This window comes from Plectropomus leopardus, chromosome 10 (assembly GCF_026936395.1).
Source record: "Plectropomus leopardus strain MGB_pleo_1.0 chromosome 10, ASM2693639v1, whole genome shotgun sequence".
NCBI classification, from domain to species: domain Eukaryota; kingdom Metazoa; phylum Chordata; class Actinopteri; order Perciformes; family Serranidae; genus Plectropomus; species Plectropomus leopardus.
The window spans coordinates 7911452-7924737 of record NC_142185.1 but is presented as its reverse complement, the minus strand read 5'-3'; the positions used below and the strand labels follow the sequence as shown (position 1 = coordinate 7924737).

Here is a 13286-nt window from a genome sequence, read left to right as displayed (position 1 = left end):
CTGCCATCTTCAAATTTAGCTACAGAGCTTCCATATGCAGATTTTTTTGCAACAAATGTAAAAAAGGTTTCCGCACATAATTATTTGTAAGCAATAAAGTACTAATTCGTTTTTTTTTTCTCCTCAGGCCTTATTAGCCTTAATGCATCTAAAACTGCATTTGACGCAGGCCTATCTTCTGTAAAATACTCGTGCATGAAACACTGTAGATAATTCGGCATGTAGAGTTGCATGTCTCTTTTGACAGTGAGTGACTTGCAGGCAGCTCAATGTGCATTTGTCCATCTAGTAATGGACAAATTAGGTTGTCATGCATGGGAAGCAGTCATGCTTGCATCAAAGGTTTTCAGTGGGATGTCAATTTTTATTACAGTGCGTGGCAAAAGTATTTGTGGCAGTTGGAAAGTTACTGTGCTCAGGTAAAACATTTAACAGGTGAATGCATTTGGATTCAATGGATTTTGCATGCCAGTACTAGAACGGTTAAAAGTCCCTTTCAAACAGCAGTGTTAGAGCCAAGAGGTTGCAGAAATTTCAGTAAGGTTCCACATATTCCAGCAAACTATTGATCATATGGTAGTTTATAACTAAACTGGTTGACAGTAAAATTCTAAACATTAATAGGAAAAATTTTGGAAATGTTTATGTCTAACAAGTACAATGTGTGCCCCTGGTAACTTAAGACATAATGGAGGATACAACTCAAACATTCAACACTACAAATGAGTGCAGATTCAGATTCATCCTCTTTTCTTAGTATTATATCAAACAATATTATGTGAGAAAATGTGTTTTTGTGAGCAAACTTGAGCTGTTATTATGAATGTTTTTAAAGCCTATGACCTTTTACCAGGGTACTGTCCTGCCGTCCACTTTCACCTCATATCACTGAGAGTTCAAGACTGTGTCTTTTTACAGCTTCACTATCTTTCTAACAGCCTGCTTCATTGACAGACATGAGTAGACATATGTCTCTGGTTCCAGGACTAAGTGATGCATTTGGGCCCAAATAGATTTGTTTGAATTGTTTAATATTGTTTAATATTTTTTTTGCTAGTTGGTGTGTCAATAGTGTGGTTTTCTACATCAGGGGAGTGGGGGCTGGGGAGGGGGGGGGAAATTTTAAGCTAGGGTTCATATTGCGGAGTGCTGCTCCATATTTGTGTTTGGGTAAGCTTAAAAAAAAGTTAAAGTATGCAGTAGGACTGCTATTTGCAACCTTAGGCAACTGAAAAAGTATTTACACCTTAAGGACAGCTTTTATAGTCTCTCCAGAAGCTGGTTCATCACTAAGATGAGCGTGTTGGGTATCACCTGTTAAGAGTAGCCTTTGGGTATCACTTGAGTGGCGTCAGTCACTTTAAATCATTCCTGGATAAACATAAAGCCACCGCAGTCATGACCATCTGGTATCACTCATTTCAACAAAGCAACTTTAAAAATCTTCCAAAAGACACTGATTGTTGGACTGATGGTTGAGTGAGGCCTAATAGACTTGATCTAAGAAATTACTATTGAGTGACTGCTGTCCCTGTGAGGTCTCTTTGCCTCTGAAGATGACCGATAATCTTCAAAGTCAATTAGATATTTCCTGTGAGCATTCACGTGGATTCTGGTAACAAAACGCCTCATGCATATCCCAGATATCCGAGATTCTTACTGCAGCCACAGTGGTCATACTAGTAAATGTTTAAAAGTGGTTAACAGGTTGGTGGGCTTTGGCTGAAAGCTAAATGAGGTCACACATAAATAGCTAGGATAATGTGTTACAAAGCTCTGTAAATGTGTTCCCTAAAGCCCAGAAATTCCCAGTTTATTAGCCCAATAAATTAATCTTGGGCTGTTTTCTACTCCATCCACCCACTTATGAGTCCTCTGACCTGTCAAATTCACTGATCAGAGCCCCTACTATTCCATGCCTGGGAAGCTTCAGACCCTTTCACTATTTGCAGCTCTGTTTGCTTGATGTGTGGGAGGAGGGCACTCATATTCTCCTTAATACCACCACATTCCTTTATCATTTCACTATGACCTGTCTTGGAAGAATGTGTCATGATATATTTTTTGAGTTGGATTTAAGAAAGGGGCGCCGGCATCAGTGAAGAAACACAATGGAATAGTTTATAAACTAAAATATTTGCATGTAGCCTATAGATGTGTGTATGTGGGAGATTAATGCTGCAAGCTTGCAGAGATATTGGTGTGTGCATTGAAACATTGTCAGAAATCTGTTGGATGTGATCCTTTTACCGCGGGGGGGCCACCCCTGTGGTAAGACAGGATTGTTAGGGCACAATAGGCCTTTTAATGATGTTTTTCCATGGTTACCAGTCTCCTGCTTGAAAGATGAGCAGTCATTCATATCAAGGTCTAGAGGTCAACGGCAATTTATTTGGGTTAGTTCTTGCTGGTAAAACTATATCCTGTTTGAGAAACTCCCTTACTCTCAGTCAGTTCAGACTGTAGTGACTCCTGTCTCTGTGCACCTCTGAGGTGGTCTAAAAATATGCCTTGTTGCTGCTCTTTTGGTGGTATGTGTGTACATTCAGTCTTTGTTTTGTGGCTTGTACACCCTTTTGGTGGTCTGACACTGATTTGTTGCACCATGGTTCCACTGAGCCGAGATTGATATTGTATCTCATGACAGGAAGGCCCGAAGCTGGCTTCAGTTCTTCAGCGTGCTGCTTGCCAGGGAATCATTTTAAGTTGGCTCTCAGGAGGGTTCCAATTATGGGCACAGCGTAGTCTGTCTTCTTTGCTGCCAAAAACTCATTGCCCCCTCCGGTTTGTGTTGCACCACGTTCAAACCGAGAACTGATGAGGCAGTGTTGCAAAACAGCACTGAAACACTGGGATGTCTTGAGCTGGATAATTGCCCAATTGTGACACTCTTAAGACTTTCTAAAGGAGAGTGGTGCTGTCTCAGTATTTTGAACACATCTATATAGAAGCATTTCCACTCTGCCTCTGTGAATATCATATGTACTGTTTTCTTCCACAGTTTCAAAAAGACATTTTTATGAGACTAGCGGAGGCAAGGGGTTTGTGTACACCCTGCATGTTGCCTCAAACGTTCGTCACTTACAGGTAGAGAACATGGCAGAGATCTTAAACAGTATCATATTACTCCTTCCGTAAACTGTAACTTGCCCAGCTTGTGGTAGGCCCATCTTCCTTTTTGTGGTTTGGGGATCACAGCTGAGTCTTCGGGGTGAGCCAACATGAAATCCCCTTCCTGCACTGTGATGTGGGTTTTTGATTTAATATATTTTTCCAGTATTTTTCCGCGCATTCTGCATCATCAGGTTAGAGAGACCGCAAAGTTTGCCCTGAGGTTCACAGAATATCATTTACAAAAGGAAAGGTCCATTCATTCATGGTGTTAATGTGAACCTTGATATTTGAAACATCTTATTTTTCAATTTAGTGATCATAAACCTTTCAATGGACCTTATGTTGTTATAGTTTGTAACTTCCAGTAACCATGGTACTGTATCTCTTTGCAGAGGATAAAATGATTAAAGTGCTGCTGTGTGTATACTACAACTGAGTATATCAATGTGCTTGTATGTAGTGATGCAGGATGTGGATTTTTTTCGGTCAATGCTAGTAATTAATAATTACCTGTTTTTTTAATGGCCATTAAAGATAAGATAACCACTAATTTCAAGTGCCTGTATTTTGATAAAGAAGTCTGTAACCTGTAGTTTATGCACTTCTGAGGGTAAGACAGTCTAAGATGTAGTGAGAAAATATGGATGATTTAATATTCCATAGCCTTGACCCAGCCTTCATTCATTTTTTCAAGTGAAGTATATAATAACTTCCTAAACATACTTTGCTGTGGGATAGCTTTTTGTTAGCTTGCTCTGGAGTCAGTTGTTCAGCACTGCATCTAACCTATTTACCAGTAGCAGTAGGCTTGCTGAGTTGGCAGCCGGGCAGATGGGGGTCAGACCATCAGCTCTATTGTATTTTCCTCCTCTGAAACTGTGAAAGATGCCCACAGCAGCTGCTATATGTTTGGCTCTCAGGTCAGCATGCTGCACTTACTCTTCTTCTTCTCTGAGTTTATTAGCGGCTCACAAACCAACTTTAAAGGTGTCTTGCCAGTTGCCACCTACTGTATCGGGATGTGTAGATGCTGCCCTTGTTAAATCAATAAAAGCAGTCCGGCTTTGTATTATGGGCTCTATTTATCGGCTGTAGTTTCATTGTCAGAATAATATATAATAATATAAAATTCCCATAATCAGCTGATAATTTATCGGCACAATATAAAATATGCTTCCCTATTTATATTCCATCCAGCAACAAAATGGACATTCTAAGATCAGCTAAAAATAAATGACTGTCCGAGAGTTGTTTTGATATCATATAAAACCATCTCTTAGTAATTCATTCATTTTGCCACATAAAATTGATTCCACCAAGTACTTGACATTGCTTTAACATCACAAGCATTGCAAATGACACTCCTTAATCTGGTAAGCAGCCAGACATACATTGAAATAAGATCAAACAGGTATCAAATAAGCAGAAAGCAAACACAGCCACCATATCATGTGACCAAATTCAATTTACTTCACTTTTAATGTGATTGGCTGCAAATACAGCAGACATTGTAGACATTTTTTTTCTTTTACAATCATTGAAAGTTATTTTTATGTCTCCAGAGGTGTAGTGTGGTCAGACAACTGACTGGCTGTTTTTTGCAGAATGAGGTGAGAGATCATTGCCCTTCACAACAGGCCTCAAGGGATGTTTGAAATGGTGATGGAGTGTAGTCAGTGAAACGGCAAAGTTGTCTGGGACTGTCCAGATGTTCAAATGTTTCCCCGTGGATTATACAGGATCCTGTACTTCCCAAAGCTGTATATACAGCCTCACACTGTATATACAGCTTTATCAACAGGGTATCACAAACTCTGGTACCCCGTCCTGGAATGTTACGAAGTGAAAAAAAGCTGCGTTCCTCGTCAGTAAGCCGCCTGCTTGACAAGACAAACTAGCACCATAAACCCAGCACCGCTCCATTCATCAGCAGGCGTTTTCTAAGCCCGATTGGCCTTGAAGCTGTCATTGGTTAACAAAAGCTATTTGGAAAACCTGAATTGAAATTGCACTTAAAATGCTAATGGTGAACCTTTTGTATACCCAACAATTTTTGATCTCTAAGAAGGAATGACATGGCTGGCCCCTTTGCTGACAATGCAGACACACTGAGCAGGCTTCAGCAAAAGCATTCCTACACAAGCCTAAAGCAGGTCGAAGCTTTTCATCTGCTTTAGATCTGGTAATTAAACTGTTTTTATTTACACTTCCAAGCTTTCATTTTTCTACACTGGCATCGGGCACAATTAACACCAGCATCCTTTTTTAGAGTTGTCCGAAATAGTGATCCTTTTCTGCATTTAGTGTCCTGGATTTGCCTTCTTTTTGGTCAATTCTGCACGTGGTTCAAAAAAAGTGCACATCTGGTCAGTGTGAGTGATGGCTAATAATAGTTGAGATGTTTCACTAATGACAGGTTGGGAAGCTTGGATTATGTGTGCAAGTGTGAGACTGTCTGCAAATGCATAAGACAGTCAGATGTTTGAGTTATAGGAGACGGTTATTCATCCTGTTCAAGAGGGACAACCAGACTCTGTTTGACAGGCCTCACATTCCAGCTTATTGCAGGCCTTGAAGTTTAATCTGCATACAAATCCAAAAAGTATCATGACCAACAGCTAATCTACCGCTAACAAATTGTATGTTGCTTGCAGATTATTGGAACAAAGTGAATTGCAGATAGTAGAGACATTTTTCAGCGCAAGTGACGTCACTGAGAGCTAAAAGAGTTCTGACACATGCTCAGTCATGGAGTGTTTGTGTTGTAAAAATAGCTCACATATCAGCTTCAGCATCCGCAGCAAGAGGATTACATTAAAATGGTTTGCTTTCCCACGTAATGGATTAAACCACTGAATTACTGCAAAGTTTTGCCCTTTTCAAGCATACTCTGGTTGGAATTGTGCACATAAGAGGGAGCCAGGTTCAGACATGTGAGCACAGGCCCATTGAAGAGACCCTCAAGGTTTCTCATTCTGACTTTATCAGAGTAAACATCTGGTTGGCAGGGGGCAAATGAGTTTGTTGTTAACTGCCATTCATACAGCAGTCAAGGTGTCTAAGTCAACCTAAGGTGCTCTGAACCTGGAACTGTTTTAATTTTATAATTGACTTTTATTAATTTAGGTTCGAAAATGTCTGTTTTTTATGAAAGAAGAACGATTATGCTCTTTTTGCAGGTTCATACTTGTATTCTAGGTTCCATTAGAACGTGCTCACATGCTTTTATGGTCAAAAATAGGGATGTCAGATTGAATTAATTTTGTGTTTGATAGGCGTGCTCCTATTAACCATCAACTAACAGGTTCATTTTTAAGAAAAAAACGTGAAATAGAAAAGGATTTTCCTTTAGTCAGGTTCTCCATTGCTTCAGTGAGCTTTAGTGCGTCATTCCAAAGTTCAATGCAGTTAGAGGTGGTGAAATTTTAGTGGTGATGAAATGGTAATGTCTTATATTTCATATATTGTTGGTTTGCTGTCAGACAGCTGGCGCAGCTCATTCGCTTATCAGCTGGAAAGGCCTTCTGGGTGGGGAAACGTGTTGCTGCATAAACATTATGCCCACTGTCCTCTCTACCCTCGAGGTCACCCTGGTGAGTAAGAGGCTTTATTTGGAGCCCCATTAGTTGTGCTGACACTGCTAACAGTGATTACATAGTCAACAATGCTAAAGAGGTTTTACAGCTCAAAATCAAGCCGCTTTCTCACCGGGGCGAGTTGAGACAGGAAGTTTGGCACGATGTTATGGGTTTGGATGGCGTTGCTAGCCGTGATAGCCTAATGAGTGGTAGAAAAGTGCAGTAAAGTGAAGAGTAGCAAAATTAACCCTTGTGTAACTGGTCATAAACATTGTCCCCAGTTAACTGATGACATCCGTATTTAAAAGGCATTTTCCTCATGTTGTTTCTGTTTGAAACTTCGTTTAGCAGGTCTTATTAAGGCATTTTGCCAAAAAAGCCAAGTCAGGTCTGACTGGTCAGTGTTTCCAGGACTTCCTAATTTCAGTGTCTCTTCATTGTCATTGCAGCTGAGGAATGGCATAATCGCGGCACTTACTAGCCTGAAAAAATCACCAATAATAGCCTCTAAGAATAATGCAAGATAAAAAATATGATTTGAATTCGGGGAGAAATTGCCAACATTATGAACTAAGACAACGGGTCTCCCTGACATTAGCGTGTAGCTGGGAAACAGTGTGTTCAAAATAAAAGAATACTTTGCACATCTGTTTCAAAACAAGGGCATTAAAAAGGGATGAGTGGGACACAGTTCGCAGACAAACTCCCGCAAAAATTTGTGGGAAGATTAGACAGTAATAATAATAGAAATTAAATTATGTTAATTTTTAACATTTCAGTAGCTAGAGCTTTATCAGGCAAAATGTAGTGTTCAGAACGATAGGAAACTGGAGTTTTTTTTGTTTTAGGATTTTAAAATTCAGAGAGAATTCTATCAAGTGACATGTAAGAGTAGCATTTGTAGTGTCCTTTATAAATAGATGTACTATAAATAGATATGGGTCCTCGTTTAATAGACTTTATATTGCTATATGTGATATAGTATGTTATTAAATTTTCCACTAAGATGCACTATTTTAAAATTGACCCAGCAAGTATATTTTGTACGGTCAAGTCATGTAGCACATCTCACAAAAGACGTGAACTTTTTCCACATTTGCATCACTTAATCTAAATTACTTTCTTTTGGTTGGTATCCTTGGCATGTTATACTATAAAGGCTTCATTGATATATTCTGGCTACATGTGTACATTAAAATGCACAATCCAGTTATTAAGAATCTTCCTCAGTAATGTTTGTCGGATTCTTGGTGCGGAGGGGAACTCCCTAACACTGGAAAACATTTTTTTATTGCTGTCCACTTACAGTGTGACTGGTTTCTCTGTTAGCTCAGATTCAAATTCTCAGACAGCGTGCAGAAAAATTCAGACTGGTGTTTATGGTTGTACAGCAGAGAGCAGGACCTCGGGTTCAGCTAAACACCTCGTGTGTTTAGGCTATCAACAAAGCCAACTGCAGAGCCCAGTGATCTCCAGCACTCAGGGCAGTGGGGAGGCTTTGAACGCAGCAACAGAGCTCGCACATTAGTCACCAGGTGGTAAACCAAAGCATTTCTTCAAAGCGCCCGAAACTACGTTAAGAGTTCTCCCAAAACAGAGATTTTCCTTTTAACACATTACTTTTGATCAAAGCAGAAAGGTTTACTCCCAAGTTTGATTCTTGCAAAACCCCAAACTATCTCCACTATTATTTGAATGAAAACACAACGCTCTTTGTGCTCCTTGTATTTCCTAAACTGCTCCAATTATTATGCACTGACCTCACCAGAGTCACCCAGGGTGATGGAAGAGTGAGCAGAGATATGCAGGAGGCCCAGCTGTTGGTCCCTGTGTGCCCTGGAGCGCTGACATTTAGCAGATGTCACACAAGTCAGAAAAAAATGTCTTATTTTTGTATTGCTTTTTATTTTATTGTCTTAGGACTGAGATGTTTAGATATCCATCTTTACCCTAATCGGCACACAGAAGACGTATCAGTGGTCAAAATGAGAGAAAATTTCAAACCTTTTCTTTATGAAGATTTTTCTGCCATAGATGTTTTGCAGAGAACAAATCTAGAAGCATGATTTCATTTTACTTGTAACTCTTTTTCTTTTGATATCTCTTCTTCTGACTGTTTAATCTGTATATTAACTAATGAGGCTTAAAACTTTTCTTATGTAGCTACAACACATGTTGACTCATATTTAACCCTTTCAGATGGGAGCAAATTAGTCTGATTTCTTTTTGAAAACATGGGAAGAAGGCAAACCCAAATTCACAAGAAAATAGTCAAAAGTTACAAAAAAATTAACAGACAAATTAGCAAAAATAAAATAAAAATAAAGAAAAGTAAAAACCAAAACAAACAAGGAAATGATCTGGGGGAAAAGTGCTTAAAATAATTTAAATTCTTATTTAATATGTTTTTCATATTTAATTATGAAAACTTAAAATGCAATTTTCTGGGCAAAATCTAACTCTAGATTTCTTGCCAAGTTACTTATTGCCTTTTTTTCCCCATATTTTTTTGAAAGAAATCGAACCAATTTGCTTAGGGTTTCTCATTAAATAGTAGTGAATATTTGTGTCTGAAAGTGATGAAGAAAAGTGATGTCAATCCAGGTTTCAGAGGGTCCACTGAGAGCTAAATCATTCAACTCTGTTGTCACTTCTTCATATACTGTGTGTATTTTACGGACTGTTCCTTTATATCCCCCTTTAGTTTAGCAAGTACAATTTCTGGCACTAGCTGGTCCTGTCTCTGGGATACAGGCCTTGCAATGCCTGTTAAAGTGATCTACTTTTCTTCGTCTCATCTGGACTTTTCCTTTGCCTTTTGGGGGGATGTCTACCTTTTCCGTATTTTGGTCAAGCAATATAAAATGGTTTGTTTGTCTGTGGCCCCCTGAGGACAGCTGCTATGCCAGTGCTTCTCAAAAAAAAAGCTTCCATGACGTTTGGTGTGAGGCGATTGTGGTAACTTTCCATCCTCCTTATGCAATGTTTTAATTCCCTGTATCTTACTTTTATCCTTTCTTCTAGTACAACAAAGATTTAAAATACTACAGTCCAATGCAACCAACAACAGTTGCTTTTGCACCCATCAGGCACACTAACTCTAAGTCATCCCCCAGCAGCCTAATTTAGTCTGGTCTAACATCAAACCCTGCCATGCAGCCCTTCCTTCTAACCTCCAGTATATTTCATACATACTGTGGCCTGACATCCTTTTTCTTACCCCCTCTAGAAGACAGTGGAGTCTCCCTGCTCCAGCTGATTGGGGATCCTCCTCCAAGTACCATTACCCAGGTCTACGGTCCCGACAACAATCCCGGTTATGTCTTTGGCCCTGACGCCAACACGGGTCAGTTGGCCCGTGCCCACCTGCCGAGCCCATTCTACCGAGACTTCGCCCTCATCTTCAACCTGAAACCCACCTCTGAGAGGGGCGGCGTCATCTTCTCCGTCACAGATGCCGCACAACAGATCATGTACGTGGGTGTTAAACTGACGGCCGTGCAGGGCGGCAACCAGAATGTCGTCTTGTACTACACTGAGCCTGACTCGCAGCAGTCATATGAGGCGGCCAGGTTCCTCGTGCCCTCCATAAGAGATACCTGGACTCGTTTTGCCATCGCTGTGAGGGATGAGAAGGTGATGTTCTACCTCAACTGTGACACGGACCCTCAGGTGACGCGCATTGAGAGGTCCCCGGACGAGATGGAGCTGGAGACTGGTGCTGGGGTGTTTGTCGGGCAAGCTGGAGGAGCTGATCCGGACAAGTTTTTGGTATGTACAAAAGCTTCATCTGTTTCTAACAAAACAGTATTCAGGCCCATGAAATCAGGAAATTCAATAAGTTAAGGGCTGTATTATATTGGAAGAAACACTATTTATTTTAATAACATTCATGTTAGCTGAAGAAACATTTGCATGATGCTTTTTGCACTCATTAATTAAGTCAGACTAATTCATAACACTGCACATCTACTATTCCCATACTACTTCTTTCTATAACCAACACAACTGTTAAAAGAAACAACTCCAGCTGTGTGAAGTGTTTTTTGACTTCCAATTATCAATCATGTGAAATATCTTGGCTCAATAACTCTCATATGATTTTATTGCTCAAATTGGCCCTCTCTAAACCACAACATAAATGTCTGCATCACTTGTCTGTATTCTTGAGAGCAGTCTGCAAATAATTGGAGGACCTCACAGCTGGGATTTAATTAACTTCAGTCATTTGACTGCTGTAAACCCCAGCAGTTGACCACAACAACTGCTGACCTTGACTGTTAAAGTGTTATTGTAGTTCACCCATGGCTACCTGCACAGAGAAAACCTGCAACAGCATGTTGTCACTTGACATTATAGGACAGAGGGTTAGGTTGGATGGGGCAGCAGAGTGAGAAGCTAATGGGGGAGCGCAGTAAAAGAGTTGAGTTTCAGGTCAAATGCTGTTGTTAGGAGCAAAGTGAAAAGGTTAGTGTGATGGTGGAAAGCCAGTAATTAGGCAATCGGATCAAAAACAGTACTGTGTTAGAAAAACACAACTGTTAAAACTGTTAATCTAGACCTGCTTCAAGTGATGGAGCCATGAGTTGAAAGGTTTATCAGGAGTCAAAGTGTTGCACTGCTGTTTATAATTCTGTGCAACAAGATTTAACATCTATGGAAAATTAACTGTGGCGATTTTATCTTCTGGCGCAACTATAGACTGTGTATAAAGATAATCAACACGTCTCCAAAGTCCACAACTATACAAAAATCAAATCAAATATCCCGGATATGGGGGGCGTCGGGGGCTCAGTGGATAGAGCGGGCACCCCATGTATATAAAAATCCCAGATACGTCCATTGCCATCCTTTGCTGGTGATGTAATTTGGAGTCAGACTCTGTGCAGTAGCAATATATGCAGTCTGCAATTACATTCGCCTGACCAGAGCAGCACCATTGTTCGAGAGCACACAGATTTGCTAGAATAGCTATTAATCATGACCTCAAACCCTCTTTTTAAAAAATCAAATTACACATTAAAACTAAACTTAACACTTATATTTACATCAGAGTAATAAGAACTACCTGAAATGACAGAGACCATCTCTTGGGAAGTCTTGAGGGGTAGATTACATTAGTTCACTCCTATTGAAGTACCATCCAAAAATACAACCCAGGTCCTTTGGGGTAAGGAGATGTCTTTAATCCATGCAAATCTCTCACAAGGCAAACTACACCCATTATCAAAATTTCATCATTTCAAAAAAATGTTCATGTTATTTCAATGGTCTAAGATGGTACAAAAATATTAGTAAATATGAACAACTTTCTCCCAAATCCAAAATGAAGAGTGCTAAAGCTAAAATTTGTGATGTTCTGGAGCTGCTCCATGGACAGCAAATTGAGAAAAAATATTCTAGATGACACCGAGACCAGCCAGGGGAATTTTCTGAGTATATGGGAACTATTTCTGTTTTAGGGTTGAGAAGACAAGAATGCAGCTCATTTAGTCATAAAAAAGAAAACAAACATCTGTGTGCTCATAAAACAGGCTCCAGACTTTTTTTTAAGTTTGGGACTTAATTCTCTGGTTTGCGGCTTAGAGAGAGTTGCTCATGTTATTGACACAGATATTGATTGAACTTCCCTAGGTCATGGAAATAGCATAGTAGAGTTCGTAAGCTAGGTAGTGGTCCCCTTTAAAAGACTTTTACTGTCAGACAGAAGCTACTCAATTACTTTTATTCGATGGCTGGCTTTTATCGGCAATATACCTTATCAGTACAAATACACAACTTTCAACATGGCTTTGTTATCTTTGTCTTTTTGAGTTGCACTCTAAAATGATAGTGGTGCTTTTCTTTGCCATTTTCACTGTTCACTGTTGCCAAGTACGGAGTCTCTCTGCTTATATGGACAGAAATGACCTCCCTGAATTGAGGCCATGAAGCCATAAAAGCAGAAGCACTTTTGACTAACTTTATCAGCATGTCAAAAAAAGCAGGATATTCCCTCCATCCTCTGCTAAAAAGTATACTTTCATAACAATGGTTATATTGTGACATAATAAAGAAATATTTACACTACTAAATATGTCAAAATTACAAATGAGCACTTCCTATCTGAGTCTAGCCACTGATATGAAGTTTTCCATGTTTGCTCAGCTGAAACATCATCTCTTGCTTCCTCTCTCAGCTGTAACACTTTTTTAAAATCTTTTTTATTGCTCTGTTTGAAGACATCTGCTTATTTAGTTGCCACACGGCTCAGATTTTGCGCAAGCCCGTCTAAGGTATTTCTTTGTAGTTAGATATTTTCCGAATGTTTTATTATAAACTGCTTATTTGGGAAAAAGGAATCTTGTGTCAGGACTTGTTGGCCATGCGATGTTGGTTGACCCCATTATGGCCCTAAGTTAGAGAGGTCTTGTGAATTTAATTTCTCTAATCAAATCAAGACTCAACGAGCTTCTTTGGTATTTAAATATTTTCATTATGTATTTATAAAAAGGACATTCCACTCTGAAACAGGGTTTGTTTAGTGGCTGTCCCTTTTCATGTTATCCATCACATGCAAGAACATGCTGCAGTGACAGTTTAGTTTGTCCCGTG

At 39.6% G+C, this 13286-nt stretch overlaps 1 protein-coding gene across 6 annotated transcripts in view; it reads left to right on the top strand.

Moving 5' to 3' along the window:
• The window catches only part of col18a1a (collagen type XVIII alpha 1 chain a), a 99009-nt gene that overhangs the window by 46183 nt on the left and 39540 nt on the right, over positions 1 to 13286 (top strand). For all 6 annotated transcript variants that reach the window (XM_088082974.1, XM_042494721.2, XM_088082973.1 and 3 more), the window contains one exon: positions 9922 to 10463. In XM_088082974.1, coding sequence (XP_087939100.1) covers positions 9922 to 10463 — 542 coding nt within the window. The remainder of the gene's footprint in view (positions 1 to 9921; positions 10464 to 13286) is intronic.